This window comes from Arvicanthis niloticus, chromosome 1 (assembly GCF_011762505.2).
Source record: "Arvicanthis niloticus isolate mArvNil1 chromosome 1, mArvNil1.pat.X, whole genome shotgun sequence".
In the NCBI taxonomy this organism is placed as follows: domain Eukaryota; kingdom Metazoa; phylum Chordata; class Mammalia; order Rodentia; family Muridae; genus Arvicanthis; species Arvicanthis niloticus.
The window spans coordinates 7,429,988-7,450,416 of NC_047658.1; the positions used below are offsets into that span (position 1 = coordinate 7,429,988).

General features: G+C 46.6%; 1 protein-coding gene across 10 annotated transcripts in view; it reads right to left on the minus strand.

Moving 5' to 3' along the window:
• Actn4 (actinin alpha 4) overlaps positions 1-19,955 on the minus strand; it is a 70,132-nt gene extending 50,177 nt beyond the window's left edge. For 3 of the 10 annotated variants that reach the window (XM_034520008.2, XM_076930875.1, XM_076930911.1), the window contains exon 1: positions 19,652-19,941. In XM_034520008.2, coding sequence (XP_034375899.1) covers positions 19,652-19,813 — 162 coding nt within the window. In that variant the 5' untranslated portion in view covers positions 19,814-19,941. Of the gene's footprint in view, positions 1-19,651 lie in introns of all 10 variants that reach the window. The other 7 variants (XM_034520001.2, XM_076930870.1, XM_034520017.2 and 4 more) reach the window with 5 other exon arrangements.
• Positions 19,956-20,429: the final 474 nt, after the last annotated feature.

The window sequence follows — 20,429 nt, forward strand, 5'->3', positions numbered from 1 at the left end:
CAAAAATAATTCCCAGAAGGTCAGAGCTTAGGAAAATGTGTATTTGTATGAAAGAAGCATATACATTCTTGAGAATCCATATCAATTACCTAAGGTAATGTACTGAGTTCACACCAGTATAATGCATTTCTGCCCTCACCTTTTTATCAGGGCGGCCACTAAGGAGCAGGAGGAATGGATTCTTTCCCTCCGCTAAGAGGATTCTGAAACAGCAGTTCATAGGGGGAAAAACAGTCAGAAGAGGCAGCAACAGGGCCAAGAGCATGAAACAGGTGGCAGGCAGTCTACAGAGCGAGTGCTCCTGCGGATTTTAGGTCTACACATCACTCACTGTTTGGTTTAAGAGTTGAATTATGTCAGCAGTGGGGGATGAACACCTTTAATCTCAACATTATTTTTTAAAGTTATTATTTATTGGGCAGTGGTGGCGCACCCCTTTAATCCCAGCACTTGGGAGGCAGAGGCAGGAGGATTTCTGAGTTCAAGGCCAGCCTGGTCTACAGAGTGAGTTCCAGGATAGCTGGGCTATTACAGAGAAACCCTGTCTTGAAAAACTTAAAAAAAAAAAAAAAAAAAAAAGATAAAGTTATTATTTATTATTTAATCATAGGCAGAGGAAGGCAGATCTCTGAGTTCAAGGCCAGCCTGGTGTATAGACTGAGCTCCAGAACAGCTAAAGCTACAGAGGAAAATGAGAGAGATAGAGAGATAGATAGATAGATAGATAGAGAGAGAGAGAGAGAGAGAGAATGAGAGAGAGAATAGATAGACAGACAGAGTGAGTAGTGCCCCTTCACCTCCCAGTACTTTCCAAATTGTGTTCAGAGAGAACAACTATTCCCACATTAATCAGAGGAGCCCTAAGGATCCTTTCTGACCCCAGAGAGGGCAGCATCAAGGACACTGCACAAACGGATCAGTCAACATGTCTGACCCAAAGCTACACCCTCTAAACACTCTCCTCCTTTCCAGGACATAACTGCAAGGGCTAGAGCTCATGAAGGGCTTGCCTAGAATCCATCACTGGTGGCACAGTGAGCATGCCCAGGGCCCTGGGTCCATTCTCAGCACTGGTAGGTATGCGCGTTGATTTGACTGTTTTAAAGCCATTATTAGGCTTATACACATACATACCTACACACACACACCCCACAGACAGGATATGAACCACAGGAAACTTTCATGGCTTTTTTGTTTAATCTTCACACTTCCTTCTAAGGCTGTTAGTAGGGACATATTAACTAACTGTATCTGGAACCTGCATTCACTTTAGAGGCCCAGTTCCATCCAGAAAGTAGACTATGCAAAGCATGAAAGGAGACACCACATTACAGCCCCATCTGGGTGACTGCCTGTGGTTTGTCTGGAATTCAAAGGCTTGGGCACTTCCCTGATCTTCTTATGGGTGCTTCTACACATAAATAGTTCACCAGCTTGTATGTATTGCATTAATGTCCTTACACAACGCTGCTCTGAGTTTATTTTTGTTGCTTTCATTTCAAGGCTGTGTTTGTGCCTCTCTGTTAGACTTCCAGGCAGGGAAAAAAATGACAAGATACAAAGCTTGTCCTTTGTTCGGAGACAATCCAGATGGCTCCTGGAGGCACATGGAAGATGAACAACGTAAAGATGCCAACTCACTGCCCTGGGGAGTCTTCTGAAATGCTTTCTGCAGAAGAATCCGATGTATCAATCTAGCTTTGTGTTGGATTCCATCCTTCCTCATGCAGGAGGGAGCAGCTACTAGCTCTTACTTCATGAGGAGAACTGCCAGTTACACACAGCACCAAGAGGGAGCCTTTCAGAAAGGGCTCTCTCTAAAAGAGCAGCATTCTGAGGAGAAAGACTAGTAACAATGATTTGTTTTGTTTTAATTAGAAAAACTGAATCTAAGACACACATACACACACACACACACACACTTTTTTTGTCCTTCTTTCTTTTGGGGGGTTGACAAGGTTTCTCTGTGTAGCACTGGCTGTCCTGGAACTCACTTTGTAGACTAGACTGGCCTCAATCTTAAAGAGATCCACCTGCCTCTGCCTCCTCCTATACTGGGATTAAGGATATGTCTCACCATGCTAATTTAAGATCCTCTTACAATTCTCTTCCATTTGATTTGCTTAAAAAGAAAAAAAATAAAAGACTGACAGATATTCCTACCCCACCCCATACACACACATGCACCACCCCAGGCCAGATGTTTGGTGGTGTCAACTATAGCAGTGTTTCTCAACTTTCCCAACGTTTTGACTCTTTAGTACAGTTTCTTGTGTTTTGGTGACCCCCACAACATAATATTATTTCACTGCTACTTCATAACTAATTTTGGTAGTTATGAATCACAATGTGGATGGATATCTGATATGCGTGCGACTCCTGTGAAAGGCAGTTTGACTCCCACCACACACACACACACACACACACACACACACACACACACACAGACAGAGGGGTTGAAACCCACTGGTTGAGAACTACAGACTTAGAACAATGACATCATCCAGGTTTTGGGTCCTTGGCAAGGTCACAAATATTGTTCACACTGAGTTTCCTGCAAAGGCTCTGAAGACAGGAAACCAGCCCAGTACCTCAGTCCCTTGCCTGATCTGAGCCATCCTGTCAGGGCAAAACAAAGACTTTTTGTGTTTTTCCCTTACACACACACACACACACACACACACACACACACACACAATTTGCCCATGCTTTTAATGAGTGCCTTAATTAAAAGCTAAAGAATTAGATATATTTATGGATGACCTCATGCTTGCTGTAATTAGCAATGTGAAAAGAGCTGGCACATTCCTATGCTGGTTCTTTCTCCTCTTCCTTCCCCACCCCAGTTCAGGTTAATTAGGAAGCCTGACCTCCAAAACAAGTCACTCTGGTCCAGAGAGGCCCCCCCCCCAACCCCCAGAGGATTGGTCCTCCCTCTCCTTAGTCTAAAATGGATAGGACTTCAGGAGTTTGACTTGCCTGGGATAATGATGCAGGAGAGGTGACAGATTTCTGAGGGGCCCCTCTCTAAACGTTGGCAAGTTTTAATTAACACTGAAGATAATTTAACCCTGGCACAGTAAAGGGTAAGAAAAGCACTCGTCTCTGAGGCAAGTGTTTGGATCTGCATGGCTCCCATGCTCGCTCCCTCTGCACTGACTTTGTACTTAGTGCTCTCCTGATGTGTAAAGCCCACACAGAAGGTGCGGCTGACTCAGGCTGTTACTTTCCATATACTTTTTTTTTTTTTTTTTTTTTTTTTTGTGCTACAGGAGTGTCAATAGCCTGATTTGGAAAGTGCGAGCAGGGTGGTCCTCCCTCAGGGTCCTGAGAGTGGTTGTGCCTGTACAGCCACCCCCAAGCCCCCATCCCCCATCCCAGCCCTCAGTCAGTTGTCACTCTGCTATAACATTTTCCAAATTTGCTGTGGGCCTGAGCCCTGTTAGGGGAGAGGCTGGGAGGCGGACATTCTCCTCATTCTTTTTCCATATTAGGTTGTGGATTTGATTGCTTTGGGGGGGATAGGGGCTAAGTTGAGGAATGGCATCAGGAAGTGACCCCAGGAAGGGGGGCTGCGAAGAAGGAAGGGAGATGAGCAGCAGGCAGAAGTTTTTTATTGGGGGGAGGGGGTGTCGCAGTTCTGCTAAGCCCTCTAGGGCCCCTTGCTTGGGGTTGACATCTGAGCATAGGCTCCAGTGTACCTTGTGACCCTGTGTTGGCAGCCTTTCTGGGCAGTTACTTGGGGGTTATCAGTGGAAAACGGTCCTGTTTCTACATCCCTTAGAAGAAATGGCTGCTAACTGCAAGTGAGCATGGGGGGAGGTTCGATTCTAACATGAGGTCATAGGATTTTTCTTTTTTCTTTTGCTTTGAAGGGGACTGGAGAAAAACCTAGGGAAAAAGACTCTCAGTTGACTGCAAATTTGTCAAGCTGTTGTGCTGGCCATGGAGAAGTCTTGCTGATACTATCTGTAGCTCATCCAGACACAAAACTGTTCAGGACTCAACTCTGAAACAAGCAGCCACCTCCCAGATAATGAAGCCCAGATGGACAGAGAGGGCTAGGCCATGCCACTTACAACTTGATGGGAGGGTGCTCATTTGAAGTCACAGGCAGGGCTTAGGCTCTAGAGCTCCCTGGGGGAGAACTAAAGGAAAGGGATGATGCTGGGTTTTCTACTGTGTTGCCCATTTCAACAGCACGTTCAACCCCTTTGAAGTGGAGGCCAAAACAGCAAACAGTGCCTGGATTCAGGATGGAGTGCTTACAACCTGCTTCTGGATCACTATTTGTCCTGGTCAAAGCTCAGAATAACTTGTGAAGTAAAGGGATGCCCGTTCCAACACAACACTGAAACTTAACATACATACATACATACATACATACATACATACACACACACACACACACACACACACACACACACACACAATATAACACAGGCTAGCATTGAACTTGGGAAATACCTGCCTCTGCCTCACAAGTACTGGGATTACAGGCATATGCCACACTCCTGGTTCATGCAAAAGTATTTTGCAACTTATGGCCCAGAAACTTTTTTTTTCCCAAAATGGGGGTTAAACAATATATTCCCCAACTACAAGCATGAATCTCAGGTCCTCATTTGATAGAGCAGTGGCCTTCCTAACTTCTCTGCCTTTCATGAAAGAGAGAAGGGGTACCTCAGAAAGACCGTCAGGCAGCTTTGACCAGATCCTGAATAGGCAGAAAAGGAAACAGAAACTGGCTCTGTTTCTCCACCCTCTGGACTTAATGCACCAGGCTACAGTGATGACTATCCCACAGCACCCCTGCTGGTTCGTTCACCCCGCAGCAAACCTATTAATCCCAGGTAGAAGAAGAGGAGACAGCACCACCAGGTAACTGCAGCCCTTTCTGCTTGAGTGGAGCTGAAGTATGAGCTTCATGCATCATCGGCAGAAGGGAAGATGCCACTTGGACAAAGGCACAGATAGTGATGCTAGCCTTATCTTACAGAGGCCAGACACTGCCCAAAGATGTCAGTTTATGAAGCTCATCAAGGGCACTGCAGTGTCTGAGTCACACAGTTGACCATCAGCAACTGAATACGGCATTTAAAAACAAAACAAAACAAAACAACCCAAACAAACAAAAACCTCAGTCAAGTGTTTCATGGGATGGAATCTTTTCAATTCCATAAGCCAACTCTATTACTGGCACCTGGAAATTTAGCTTGTCAGTAAAAATAACTCTTAGGTTAGAGTACTTCTGGGCACTGCAGGGGCAATATATCACCTATACAATGTTCTGGCCAGCCTCACTGATCTTTGGGACCATCATACAGAACGGCAGTAACTAGGGTGATATGGCTGGCTATCTGCACAAAGTGGCAGTGTGTGGTCTTGCACAGGATGCAGAAACACAACTGGACATACAAAAGATGTGTCCCTGTTATTTATGTTTGTTTGGTTTTTGAGACAGGGCCTCTCAATGTAGCCCTGTCCTGGAACTCACTCAGTAGACTGGGCTGGTCGTGAACTCAGAGATCCAGCACGCCCAGCTTCCTGTCTTGTCTGAATTTGAGACAGTATCTCATATAGTCCACTATGAAGCTGAGGATGAGCCGGCAGTGGTGGCGCACGCCTTATCCCAGCACTTGGGAGGCAGAGGCCAGCCTGGTCTACAGAGTGAGTTCCAGGACAGCCAGGGCTACACAGAAAAACCAAAAAAAAAAAAAAAAAAAAAAAAAAAAAAAAAAAGAAGAAGAAGCTGAGGATGACCTTGAACTTCTAATTTTCCCAGCCCTCCGGAGCACAGGGATCCCAGGTGTTCATTAACTTGCTCAGCTTCACTGAATCCTGTGAAGGATGACGACTACAAGTCTGAAGGCAGCCCCAGCTACAGAGTGATTTCTAGAACACAGGTAAGCTAACTGTCTAAACATCAGAGGCAGAACAGGTCCCTACCTGGGTTTCCACTAATAACACTCTACTTGTAAAAAATAAGAGGGCCCTACATGGACTGGAATTCAGAGGCTAGGGTCTGGTTACTCAAAGGGTTCCAAACATAGCTGAGCTAAAGCACGTAAGGCGCCCGCCTTTAACACCTGGAGATCCCACATAGACAATATTCATCAGAGGAAGCACTATTTGAAAGCAGAAGATATGCATGTAGAACCCTCCTCCAACTTTGCCCCCCCCCCAAAAAAAAAAACCTTGCCCAAAGCTGTGGTACACAGTCCCCATCCTCACACTCACCTCCTTTATGAAAATGTCCATGACTGATCCCACCTGTCCTTTGTCACCCCTTTCCTCTCCCAGGACACAGCTAGAGTACTGTAGACTTGTTGGTGTGCAGTTTAGTGGCCTTCTGAGGTCTCATGTAGCTTTACTCTCTATCCAGAAACACTGTGAGCTCCTTGAGAGCATGGGCCGGGTCTCCGGTTTCTCTCATACCCCAAAGGCTCTCTCTGCATGGAGCTCCACTCAGCAGAGAGGCCCAGCAAGGGCTGCTTGTTCAGCCCTGGCGGTCATGTTTCTACCTGAGTACTAGACTCCAGGGCCCATGGAGCCCCAACTCAAGTTACACAAGAAGCTGCTTGGCTATAAAATGCAAACCTATTCTGTAGCCAGTGGCCCCTCATTTTGCTATCTAAGTGGCCACTTTCAAGAATCGTTCCTCCGCTTTACAGTTTAATGGAAACACAGCTTCTCCCCCCCCCTCCCCCGCCAAAAAAACTTTTCTATCTACAGTAGTAACCTGGAGCAGGTTCAGGTGAACATAAATGTATAATAAACCACCCACCATAGATACTAGGCGCAGTCTGCATGAGGGGGGCACACAATAGACTCCGACACACTTGCCCCTCACTGTACCCTTTTTGTCCACTGAGTCAGTTTTATTAAGAAAAAGTTTATTTCATATTTGAAGAGATGAAGATAAATACACACACAGACACACACACACACAGCTACCCTGCCATACAGCTACTGAAAGATTTAATAAGTTACATGGGTTCTCTGCCAACAGCAAACAGCGCACATTCTTCTTTCTGACTAAAGCAGCCAGCTGCCTGGGCCACTAAGACAGAGTTGACTCCACTCCTCCTTTAGCTTCTGCTGACAGAGAGATGTATGCTATAGAATCTCTGCAGGACAGGGCATATCCAAAGCCACGCTCACAGAGTATACAGGAACTTACCTTCTCCCTGATACAGTGTGCACAAAGCAAGAGTGTTCACGAAGAGCCCCAAGCTCTTTCTCTCTGCTCCTCCCTCTAGGGAGTAAAAGCCACACAACTAGTCTGACAAGCTGAGTCTTCAAATAGCCATGGGCCCAATGAGACTACATTGTCCTGCACTGGCTTCCAACAGGATGCAAAAGCAGAAATGCTGAGATGTAATCACCTAAAAGTCCACCTCCTTTGAACTGAGTAGCCCTAGACCCACCTGACCGGAGGAAACGGGAAGACAGAGTAGGTGGGAGAGGGGTTTACAGGAGAGGGCCTACAAGAGCTCTGTTAAAACTAAGGCTCCACAGCCCGGTGGGGGTGGCGCACGCCTTTAATCCCAGCACTTGGGAGGCAGAGGCAGGCGAATTTCTGAGTTCGAGGCCAGCCTGGTCTACAGAGTGAGTTCCAGGACAGCCAGGGCTACACAGAGAAATCCTGTCTCGAAAACAAAACAAAACAAACAAACAAACAAAAAAAGAATGGATAACATAGTGAGACCCTGTCTCAAAAGCCAACAGTTGGAACAACATACAGGCTTCAGGCTTCAAAGGGGCAGTGAACACTTTAAGGCGGAAAAGACGATTTGTGGTGTCTCTCGATGGGACCTGGGATGGGAAGGGGGTTGGACCTGTCCATGTGGTGAAAGTTAGGTGCAGTCAGACTACAAAGCATGAGCATACAGTGCTGTAAAACTCCAGACTCCAGTCACCCAGGCTTTAATCAAACACAGGTGCCTACTGCAGCACGATCACAGAGATAATTAAGCCTTTGTTTGCTTTACTGTAGTGCAGTTTGGGGGTTCCCACTTTAGAAGTCAGTTCTGGTTTGGCTTGCCCAAGGAACCCAGGAGAAAAAGGCTGCAATGTCCAGTTTCCTCACCACCTTATCAGCACGTCAGGAGCCAAAGCTCTGAGATGGCTGTGCCAAGCAGACTCTGACACCCTGGCCTTCCTCCACTGTAGGGAACAGCTAAAGTGCCCACGTCAGAGACCTTCCCGACCGATCCAGAGCCATTCCCAATCTCTAGTCCAGGGCAGAGCTTAGTAACGAGAGCATAGACCAGAGAGCCATACCTTTGCTCAACTCTGGCCTGCATCAGTTTATCTCACAGCTACATTGATTATCTGAGGTAAACACAATCATTTTCATTTCCTTACTTGAGACAGTCTCTCAGCCTAGGCTCACTTGAACTTGCCTGGATTAAAGATGGGTGTTATTCAACCCAGCCCACAGTCCCATTGCTGCTCATGTACTGTGAGGATAAAATCTTCAGAGGATTATGTGCTGACAGACCACAATATACCAGAGTAAAATGCTAGCTGCCATTAGTTTATAGCACACAGTCCAACCTGAAGTTATCATGTTTACTGTGTGTGCCCACACTAACCTGTGCAGGCACATGCAGAGGCCAGAGGCTGACACTGTCATGTCTTCCTTCATTGCATCTGCCTGTTTTTCTGAAGGGGGGGGGGAAAGAGAGAGAATGTGTTTGTGTGTATCTCATGTATCTGAGTGCCCAGAGGCCAGAAGAGGGTGTTGAATTTCCTGGAGCTAGAGTTATAGGCCATTTTGAACTGCCTAGTGAACACTGGGAACCAAACCCTGGTCCTCTACAAGAGAAGTACAGGCTCTTCATTAAGGAAGGCTATATCTCTAGCCTTCTTTTGGAGACAGGGTCTCTTGCTGAAGCTGGAAGTTGCTGCTCTGACTACCAGCAAGCCTTCCAAATCTGCCTGTTTTCCTACACATATGTACCTTATGGTTCCAGACATGTGTTGCCATGGCTGGCTTTTACATGTGCTAGGGACCCTAAATCAAGTCCTCATCCTTGTGCACCCGGCACTTTGCTCATTGAACATCTCCACAGACCCCTACCTACCTTATGTACATGTGTAGTGTCCTCCCCACTAACTTCCAAGGCAACTGAGAACATATAGAATGAGGTGGAAGAAGGCCTGCATTTTGGTCCTCCAACTTCCTTAGTGGCCACACACCAATCCCAACAGTCCCCAGAGGCCCTGAACTCTTGACAAAACTGAACCCATTAGAGCCTGAACTGCCACTCCTCAGAAATCTCATTTTCTAACTATGCTTGGAATGTCTGATAGGATACAGGAATTTATTTTTAGGCAAGAAAAGTTGTCTCCTAAGCTAACCCTAGTCTTAGAGCAGGCCGTATTTGGCAAGGGTTGACTTAGGCTTGTTTATCAAAAGGCCTAGAATTTTCTCAAGTCTTCGGTAGCTGCTCAGAGAGTACAGTGGTCTGTGGGTTTTCTATCTTTAGGGTTAGAGCTTGCTCCATTGAGTCTTGGGGTACTCCTGTGTTGCAGTAGAATCCAAGTGATCTTTCCACACCTCCCCCAGTTTGGGGATAGCCATTAACCAGGCATCCAGAAAGAGTTCAGAGCTATCAGTGTAATAAATTTTCTTCCATCAGTTGACCCCATCACTGAGTTATAAAAGCTGGGCATGGTGGTCTATAATACCAGCCAAGACAGAAGGAATACCAATTATTAGAGGCCAGTCTTGATTATGTGGTAACTGACTAGTCAGGGTTTTGTACTAGACTCTTTCTCAAAGTGAGAAGAGGTTGGCATGCTAGTGATATGGCACAGTGGTAGTCTGCAGAACATCCATGATTAGATCCCTGGATCTAATCTCTAGTATTAAAAAAAAAAGTTTTAAGAAGTGGCCAAGGCAGGTGTGTGTGTAGGGGTTGGGAGTGTCCACACACACCTTTAATCCCAAACACTTGGAAGGTAGGGGTAGACAGATCCACATAGTGTCAGCCTGGTCCACATAGTGAGTTCCAAGCTAGTTAGGACTACACAGTGAGACCCTGTCTGAAAAGCAGGAAAAGGGAAAAGTGACTAAAAAGGTCCTTCCCTCACTGGTGTAGGTATTTCCTGACCACCCCACCAAGAACCATAGGTCTGGGTGACTAAAACCAACATCTCTGAAAAAGACATCTTGATACAGGCCGTTCTGTTTTACAGAAAGTCAAATCTACCACAGTCTTGGCAGTACCATTCAAATGAGCCAAAAAAAAAAAAAAAAAAAGTCACTGCCTCCAACCCTGGTGATGTTTACTGTCTGGACACCTTCCAGGACTTGAAAATCTGAATCATGACTGGTTCACAGACAGCCTGCAAGAAGGGCCAATTCATCAGACTACCCTTGAAGCAGCCTGGCAAGTCACTGCTTCCAGACATTTTGAATTTTGAAACTGGGTTTACTTCATAGGCCCAAACTAGAAGATTAGGTTAAGTCTTAAAGTTAAAAAAAGAAAAGAAAGGAAGAAAAGAACAAAGAAAACCCAGCCTCTCCCAAAGCAAGCCATGTCGGCACCAGCCAGGACCGCGCTTCTCAAAAGTATGTTTAGTTTCATCAGGAATTTAATGAGCCATGTGTCTTAAAGGAAAGGACGGGGGTGTTCTCAGAGATGGAAAGATGTGGATTTTTTTTTTTTTAAATAGTGCTCTTTATTTGCTCTTGGGGTCTGATGAGAACGTTAGAATTTTTAATTTGTGCTTGTAAAAAACAGGCAAAATCTGAAGACACATGGGAGGGGTTGTTTAGTAGCTCAGGGTAAAGCTGTTCCCTAATACATGTGAGGTCCTGGGTTCAACCCCCAGCACTGAGACAACAAAAGGCCACATAGCTGAAATTCCAACTCTAAAAACCTAGAGAAAAAAGACCCTAGAGTGGCTACAAAGCCACCAGCTGCTGTGCATATCCCTTATCAATAAAGGAGGCTGGCCCAACTTCTCTTCTTGTCAGGGAACAGAGCCACTTATACCCTTCTGGGCATGGCCACTGTGCAAGACATTTGGGCCTTTTCCTGTGAGACACCTGGCAGCATCTTTCTGCCCAGAGGCCCCTGGGTTGGGTGCAGCACTCCCAAATAGTAAGCAGACTGGTTTCCATGGTGAGAGCAATTAAATACCTTCTATTCACACCAGAGTTAGTCAGACAAGAGTGCTAATGTGCTACACACACACACACACACACACACACACACAGAGAGAGAGAGAGAGAGAGAGAGAGAGAGAGAGAGAGAGAGAGAGAGAGAGAGCATTCCCTGATAACACTGACTGAAGCGGCCAGTTTTGAGTGTCCCTGTGTCCAGAACTGCCTTTGGCCTTTAGTGATCAAAGGCCAGTCATTCGGATACCTGAACAGAAGACCCACAACTCTTCTTCCTGCCTGAGACACTCCCTCAAGCAACCCTGTCATGTCATCCTTTTGTTCTTCCCCCAACCCCTAGAAGCTGAATCATTTGCAAGCTTCCTTCCACAAGGTTGTCTAACCTCACATTGGCTTCCTCTACTATGGTGGGGAGTGGGGGACTCAACACTTCACTTGTTGCTGTCCCTTACTCTGGAGTACTGGAGTAGTTTAAAGACATTCTTAAAACTGCACTTAAACTTAAAACTGCACTTAAAACTGGAGAGATGGCTCAGCAGCTAAGAGCACTGACTGCTCTTTCAGAGGACCTGAGTTCAATTCCCAGCAATCACATGGTGGCTCACAACCATCTGTGATGGGATCCCATGCCCTCTGCTGGTGTGTCTGAAGACAGCTACAGTATACTCACATATAAAATAAATAAATCTTTAAAAAAACAAAACAAAAAACCAAAAAACTTGCACTCTAGAGAAACTCTGTCCTCTTTGTATATGGGACTTGGGAGAAGAGTTAAGAAGATGGGCTGCCTACACTCCACCCACTATCAGAAAACCCACTAGAAAGCCAGTGACAGACATCACTCAGTCCCACACCTTTGAGGGAAAAAGTTGAAAAAGGATAAAACAAACCACAATGTGGCCTTTCTTCTGTGTGCAGCAGACACAAATGCTATTGTGCTGCTGGTATTCCAGCACCCATTCAGTCCTTGCGACACCATCACAAGGATATTTCCCAAGATGACTTCATGGTGTTCCTCAAGGCAGTAACAGCCACTTCCAACTACTACTGCCCCATGTCCATGTTTCCACTACAAGACAAAGAACCTGTTCTGTTCCAATACTTAGAAGACAAACATTGGTGCATCTTAACTGCACAGGAGAGAACCAGCTTCCTTTTAGACAGGAAAGCAGTTGCTTTATTCATGGCTGTGCCCAGGCTTCCAGTATGGAAGGCTAAGGAGACCAAGCCTTGGAGAGAAACTGTGGAACAAATGACAGCTCATACTCTTATATTTACAGTATAGTCTGGAGTGGTAATGTGGACCTATAATCCTAGCACTCAGAAAGCAGATGCAGGAGTTTGAGGCCCTCCTGGTTTACATATCATAAACTTGTCTCAAAAAGATCAGGAAGGGGGCCTAGAGATGGAGTTTAGTGGTAACAAACTTGCTTAATAAGCACCATGTCCTGGGTTCCAGTCCCAACATGGCACAAATTGGGCATAGTGACACCTGCCTATAAATATCAGCACAAGGGAGGGAAGTAAAGACAGGAGGGTCTGAGTTCATCTTCAGCTACATATTGAATTTGACAAAGCCTGGGCTACATCAGAGCCTATCCCAAAAAGAGAAACAGAAAACAAAAATGGGAAGGGGGGGGAACTGAGCAAGGATGAATCAAGGATCATTCAATTCTGAGTAAATCTTGTGGGACATTCAAGGGACCAAATATTCCAGGGTGAGTCACTGCTCTGCCCACTTCCGGACATGTTTCTACGGTCAGATAAGATAGTTTTGAGTGTGGCAGGCACAAGGGGTGGATGTTCAGGGCTATCTTCCACAGACCCTCTGTAGAGCCTTGAGCCACAAAAGGGTTCACCCCTTCCTCCCTTCAAGTCAGTCACCAGTTAAGCTAGTGATTTCAGGTCTCTTGCCACATGGTCTTCAATATCCACCAGCAGGCACCACCTCTGAACAAAGGGAGCTGGCCTCAGCCCAGCACCTCAGGCAGGAATAAGAGCCCATTGGAACTTAATATTCTTTTGTTCTCCATGAATTTATTTTTACAGTTTCCTTTTATGTATGGCCAGGGAACCCAAATCTGTCAGGCACCATACAGATTTCCCCTTTTTAAAAAAGGGGCTTTTAGTGTCAGGCATGGTGGTGCATACCTTTAATCCTAGGACTCAGGAGGCAGAGGCAGGTTGATCTCTGTGAATTTCAGCCCATCTGAGGCTGCAGAGTTAGACTCTGTCTCAAAAAAATTAGAAGTGCTCCGTGTAGCCCAGGTTGGTCAGAAGCTCAGCAGTAGCTGAAGATAACTTTCACCTCTTTTTCCTTCTGCCCCCACCTCTCAAGTACTGGGATTGCAAGCATGTGTCATCCATCACATCCAGATTTCAACTTGTTTTTAAAACCTAAAAATTTCAAATTGACTTAAAGCTATTTATTAAGTATGAGCCGGGCAGTAGTAGCACACAGCTTTAATCCCAGCACTTGGGAGGCAGAGGCAGGCGGATTTCTGAGATCAAGGCCAGCCTGGTCTACAGAGTAAGTTCCAGGACAGCCAGGGCTACACAGAGAAACCCTGTCTCAAAAAAACAAAACAAAACAAAAGATTGCCTTTAAGTATTAAGTATGTAAGGTAAACATGGGTATGGAAGAGTTTAGGAGACTGAGTTAAGTGCAGACAGTATCTATTTGGGTCTGTTCCTTCATGCACACATGCATGTTACCTAACTATTGGTTGGGAGCTGGTGGTTGAGAGAGGTCATTACAAAAACAGAGGAGCAAATACAACATGTGGCAAACATCAAATCCCAGTAAGCTTTTAAGCTTTTCAGGTAACATTTCAGTACATCATAGCTAAGAAAATGGTCACCAGCCCCCCCAGTAACTGTGGCTCAAACTAGCTACTGAGGTCTTTCAGTGGGCAATCTGCTATGTACAAGAGAAGGATGTGGGGAGAAAAAAACCACAACAAAAGAGGCATAGCAACAAGATAAATGTCTCAGGGACTTTATAGTCCAGGCAGACTGTTCCTGGGCTAAAATCCCCAACCACTCAGGTTTGTTCATCTAAACAGAGAAGCTGCTTTCTGCCAGAAAGCCCCTCCATGTCAGATGGTTTGGGCCTTCTCATCTTTAAAAAGAGGCTACATTGAAAATAATTGTTTCTCTTTAATTCAATGACACTAGACTCCAGATATCTGGTCAACCGAATAAAATGTTATTCATGAATCTTCTTGAAGTGTTAAGAGCTGTTCTGCCACTTTCAGATACTTTGTAACAATTCCCCGACACCTACATTGCAACACTGTAACTATGCTTCCTTGTAACTCCTCTTTGATGATGTTTTTAACCTCACTAAAAGGACTCTAATCTTGAGCTCTCAAACTACTCGGTATAAAGGCTTCTTTCACTGGTCCAGGAAAGATGGTTTTTGTATCTGCTTTCATCTCCCCTTTAATAGGTCAGTGTCTCAGTTACCTGGGCCATTGAATTGCCAACTTGCTATATCACTAGCCTCTTATTTCCATGAGAAAGGGAGAGGGAAAAAAATCGTCAACAATGTAACATGAGTGTTTTTGTTATTCTGTAAAACTAAACACATAAATAAAGGCGACAGAAGAAAACTGAGGGAAGGAAGCTGAATGCTGAGTACAGAGACATGGAGAGCAAAGGAAATAAGGATAAGCAGGTGGACACTCAGCAAGAACACAGCAAGCAGGGCTGGGAGATCAGCATCTTGATATTTGGGCTATTCAGAAAACTTGAATGAGTGAGTGAGACTACAGCAAACAGCTGTTGGCTCATTTTCTCCCCCTCAAGATAACAAGGCAATTAAAAAAAAAAAAAAAAAAAAAAAAAAGGAGAGGAAAGAAAAGATCTGGTCAAAGGCTTGTGCAATGTGCAGCACGCTATAAATCAGTATGGCAAAAGCCTAGAGTGTTCATCTCAGCAGCCTCAAATTCCTTGGGCATTCCCAAATTGATGCTTTCTTTGGCTCCCTCCTCCTAGCTGTCATCTACTAGACAGCACTGCCAGATAACCTGCACTCCCAACTCACTCAACTCTGGAAAGACTGCTGTCTGGCCAAAGTCAGCTATAAGCAGAGTGCATGTTGAAATGGCAGAACTCTCCTTACCTACCTAACTGTTAGGTTTAGACTTGGAATTCAAGACTAGGCCCTGCTCCCAGGTGGGGTAATGAAGTGAATATATTAAGTGTGAGTATTCATTTTAATTGATCTTCCTGCTAGCCTCTCCCTTCGGTAAGAAGACAGTATCACACCCTCACTTCCTGGTGGACTTTTTGTTGCTGTCTTTTAAGACAGGGTCTTACTATATAGCCTTACCAGGCCTGAAACTTTATGTAAAAACCCTAGCCAGCCTTAAACTATTCATAATCCTCCTGACTCTGCCTCTCGTGAGCTGATATTACAAATATCATTACTCCATGCTCAGCTAGAGTCTTACTAAACAACTCAGGCTTGCCTTGAATATTAGGTCACACAGGCTGGCCTCTAACTCTGTGATCCACCTGCCTCAGAATACCAAATGCTGGGATCACAAGCCAACTCCTGGGTCATTCGTTTTTTGGGTCCCCCCCATAACACTTTCACCCAATTTTCCCCACAAGGCCAAGCAATTGGCTGCCATTAAATGAAAGCTTTTAGCATGATTTTCATTCAACTGGAGGATGAGTCAGTTCCTGCTCCCAAAGAAACCACCCAGTTGGTCTCAGAAGCTGGAACCAGGGAGGGTGTTTTAAAACGTAAAAGGCAATCCCCCCATCCCAACACATACCCTGGATTGCCTAGGATTAAGTGAAGTGGTAGATGCCACTCCAGGGCCACAACCAGATCACAGCTCTCAAGTGTGAAGAAACCTTACCCTATTTCCTTTGCTTGTTTTTTTTTTGAAATAAAGGTCTCCCCCATATTTGCTCATGCTGGCGGGCCCTGAACTTGAGATGGGCCTGACTCAAGATCTTGAGTGCTGGGCTTCCAGAACACCACACATTTTCCAAGAGGGCGAGAGGAACAGGATACTGGCAGCTGAGGTGCTTCCTCCTCTCTTCTCCCAAGAGGGCACACACAGCATATACTAACCCAGCTCACATACTTATCTTGTTTCCAGAGGACAACCCAGTTTGGCTACATTTTTTTTTTGGGGGGGGGGGTAAGTATGTTATTTAATTTTGAAAGCTGCTAAGGAGCTGTTAGTCTTAGCCAGCTTTTCAGAGGGGCGCAATTAGAGTAATGGAGCAGATACCAGATGGCTACTTTGGGACCTTCATCATCAGTCCAAAAGAAAAATAGGGAGAGGGAGAAGAATGACTTACAGAAAAACAAAACACTATCAGAGCTTTCAAATAATTAACTCACATTTAATACCGCCTGAGCCAAAGGTCAGGGTCTAAACTCTGAGGTCTGCAAACAATGGCGTGCCAATGAACACTCAATCCCAGAACAAGGCATTTCCTCTTGCTGTGAGACCTTTGTGGGTAACTCACCCTTCCACAAGAGCAGGAGATGTTACTGAGGTCATTCTAGGAAAGTGGTCTTCAGTCACATTATCCTAAGGGTTAGGTCTGATCATCACTTGGATGGGACAAACTTGGAAGGGAACTAGGAATTCTTAATTGCTCAAGAATTTGTTTACAGGCCTGTCATTCCATGCGGCTCGGAAAGCACATGGATCACCTGAGCTCAGGAGTCAGGAAAAACCTGAATATAAACCCAGACTAAAACGACAATAAAATAGTTTTAAAAACTAGCTTAGTTCCCTGTCCTCCTACAATGTTCAAGGTTGCCCTGTGAAACACCTGTTGCATAACCTCCTTGTGGATAATGCCTTGGGTATAAGGGCCCCTAGAATTCAGAGTGAAGGGCTTCCAGGTAAGAGAGACGACATACTCTTGACTTGAGCCAACTCCTGCTTCAGCTGTTCTAGCCACAGAATTTTAGAGTGTGTGAACAGGTACATACAAGACTGTCATGCTTCCTGTAGTGGGAGTGTCTACATGCCTTGGAGAGGCAAGAAAGGCCTGTCATTCACATTCACAAAAGTTGCACTGGAACATGGGAAAGGCTCAGTCATAAAACAAAAAAAGGAAAGTCCTGCCCATTCTGTTGGGGGCTGGGCGCTCTGTAAGGAGGATTAAAAGCACCTACTGGTATCTTCCTTTCCTAACTCCTTCCCTCATGGCACCAGGGATCTTAGCCTATGCAGAACAGGGTGCAGAGGTGAAGCAATACTTTTCCCCTAAAGAACAACTGAGTGTAAATATTTGCTGGAGTAGGTTATAAAGCAAGCGCACTAGAGCAGGGCCCTTACAGAGCCGCTGAGGCGACTTTAGAGAATACTGTGAGCCACCCTGTTCCTCAACCTTTCCTGACTGGGAAGGAAGGGAACCAGGAAGGAGCAGAGGAAAGCGACACAGGCAGCCATGGGGGTTCTGGTGAGTCCTGGTTCCTGCCCAGGGTCTGAATGCACACCAGCCTTACCACCCTTGCTCCCCTAAATGTGGGATAGAGAAAAAGGAGGCACCAGAGGTTGGTATTTCTGAAAGAAGGATGGCCCCTACTCCTGTTATCTAAGGAAAAGGGGGGTAGAGGGGCATGGCACTTTTACCTAAACATTAGAAAAGCTAGATCCAAAACATTCTCAAAGCCAAGGCTGTGACCCCGTTTCCTTCCAACTTTCCAAGTCTTTTGGCAACTTTCAACCTTTTCCAATCTCACATGGCCTCAGGCAATAAATAATTGTTGAGATCCAGACTAGATCTCCCCTGCCTTTCAAAGTGCATTCATTCCTCAGCTATCATTCCTCAGCTATTTTACACACCCACTTTTTGGTAAGAAAGACACCATCGTTACCCCACTGCTGACTTCCACCCCATTAATGACTGCTGAGAGCATACAGCTGACATCATGACTGAGCCAAGGTTACACCTGGTCCACCTCAGGCTGCCCAGGCAGCAGCTTCTTACCACTGACCCTCCAGACTGGATGACTGGGCCTAGCCATATAGCAACTTCCCTGCCCTCCCCGGGGGGGTGGGGTGGGGGGTGGGGGCGTCTGGGAAATGTCACCAAACCGGCTCTCTCCCACACCCTCAGGGCCCCCGCTCCCAACTCCATACATATCCCATCTGCAGAGTCACCAAAGCACAGTTCTGATCACCTGAAGAGCAAGGGCCACAGTACCCATCCATCAATAAGTTACAAATCTGGAAGGTCTCAACCTCTAGAAGGCATGAAATAGCTTCTAATTTCAATTTTAATTTCCCAGCCTCCTCGCACACTTGTGAACCACCCCCCACATTCTCACCCACTCAACACACCCTTTTTTTTTTTTTTTTTTTTTTTTAGCTCTTCCTGCATATACTCACAACCTCTCTCTGAGCTTCCCTCTCAACCACCCCAACACACCACCACCCCTAGCCTCCTACTCTGGCCTCCCCTCCATACTGTGACGTCCCTTTGACACTGCCTCCACACTCCTAAATACCATCAGAAAATACTATTTTAGTATGCCTTTACCTACCCTCCTCATCAAAAGACACTACTCTCCTAGGACACTCATTTCTTCCTCACCCAATTAATCCCCCTTTCTTTCCCAGGCTCTGCATCACCCAGGGCCTTTCTAATCAGACTTCCATTTTCTCAAACTAACCTCCTCCCATTATCCTCCACTCCAGCTCCTACTGTCTTCCACTATTCTCACTCTTGCTCAACTATTTCCCCATGGGCCTGGAACCTTTACTGTCTCACTACCTCTCACCCACACTCTTTTGGGCCTCCCCATTAATTCTAGTACGCCCCTTATCGTCTTCTTCCCTTTACAGCAAGGCACCCTCAATAAACCTCATCCCCTTCACAAACATCTGTTCCTAGGCCCCTAACTTCTGCCCTCAACACCTACCTTCTCAGGCCCCTAGTCCCATCAGACCGTCCTATATCACCTAGCCACCCCACGCCCATGTAGACTCCCTGGCCCTCCGTCCTGTCTCAGGATTCCACAATCCTCTCCTTAGTGCTCCTTCTTTACCTTTCCTGATTCTTCATCTCTTCTAGAACCCCACCACCCCCACCCAACAAACACACACACTAAGGCTCTCTGCAATTCCAATCTCTTCTTTAGACTCTGCACTCCAGACCATCTCCTCCATACTGGGATTCCCAAACGGCCAAATACTATCCAGACTCACCAATTCCCTTCCGGGACTCCATTGCTTGCCTGGGCTCTACCAATGCTTCCTCCGACCCTACAATCTCGCCTTAAAACTTAGCTTCATTTCAACCTCTCGAATCATCATCTCGTTTGCCCCAGTTCTCCCTGTCTCATACCTGGCCGCCACTTCCCCCCTCCCCCTCCAGATTCCCGATTGCTTTCTTAAGCTCTGTAATCCCTCTCCGGGACTCCAAACCCGTTCCCGGACCGGCCAATTGTTTCCCAGGACCCCCCCTCCCAGCCCTCCCCGCCCCGCGCAGGACGCCATCCAGCCCGGCTCACGGGCCGCGCACCTTGCGCTGCTGCTTCTCCCAGGCCGGGTCCAACAGCAGGTCCCGGTCCCAGTCATCCTCCTGGGCCATGTAGTCGCCCATGCTTCCGCCGCCGCCCGCGCCATTGCCGCCGCTGCTCGGGCCATACTGGTACGCCTGGTTCGCCGCGTGGTAGTCCACCATCCCGCCGCTTTTTTGCTAGCCCGCCAGCCGGTCTGCTACCGCCTCAGCTCCCGCCCCTGTGCCGGAGCCTCCGACTCGGCCGCTGCTTCAGCTGCTTTCAGCCCGCCCAAGACTGACGCCTGCGCAGTTCACTCGCCGCGCCTGCGCACTGCGCCGCCACCGCCGCCGCCCTCCCGCGCGCGCGCACCTGAGAAGGCGAGCCCGCTCCCGGACGCTCGGCGCCGGCGCAGAACGCACCTCCGGCCGCCCGCCTAGCGTGGGAGCCCAGGCGCTTCCTTAGCGTGAACGCGCGCGTCACCCCCCCCCGTGTGGGCGGGGCCCAAGTCATGAATGATTCATAAGGCGGGGCTCGTCATCCGGCTTTAACCTGTTTTGGGGTGGAATGTGTTCCCATTCAGCCATTCAGACATAATCAAGATTTATTTGTGTGCGAGACCGTCTTTTCGGTCTTGGCATTAAAGAAGTCAGAACAAGTCCCCACCCTATTGAAACTGTCTACTATAAAGCTTGCACGATGGTACATGGGGTCTCTGTTCTCAGGCCGCTAAGACTGAAAAACAGTTAACATGTTGGAGCTTGGGTTACACAGGGAGACCCGTCTTATATTAAATAAATA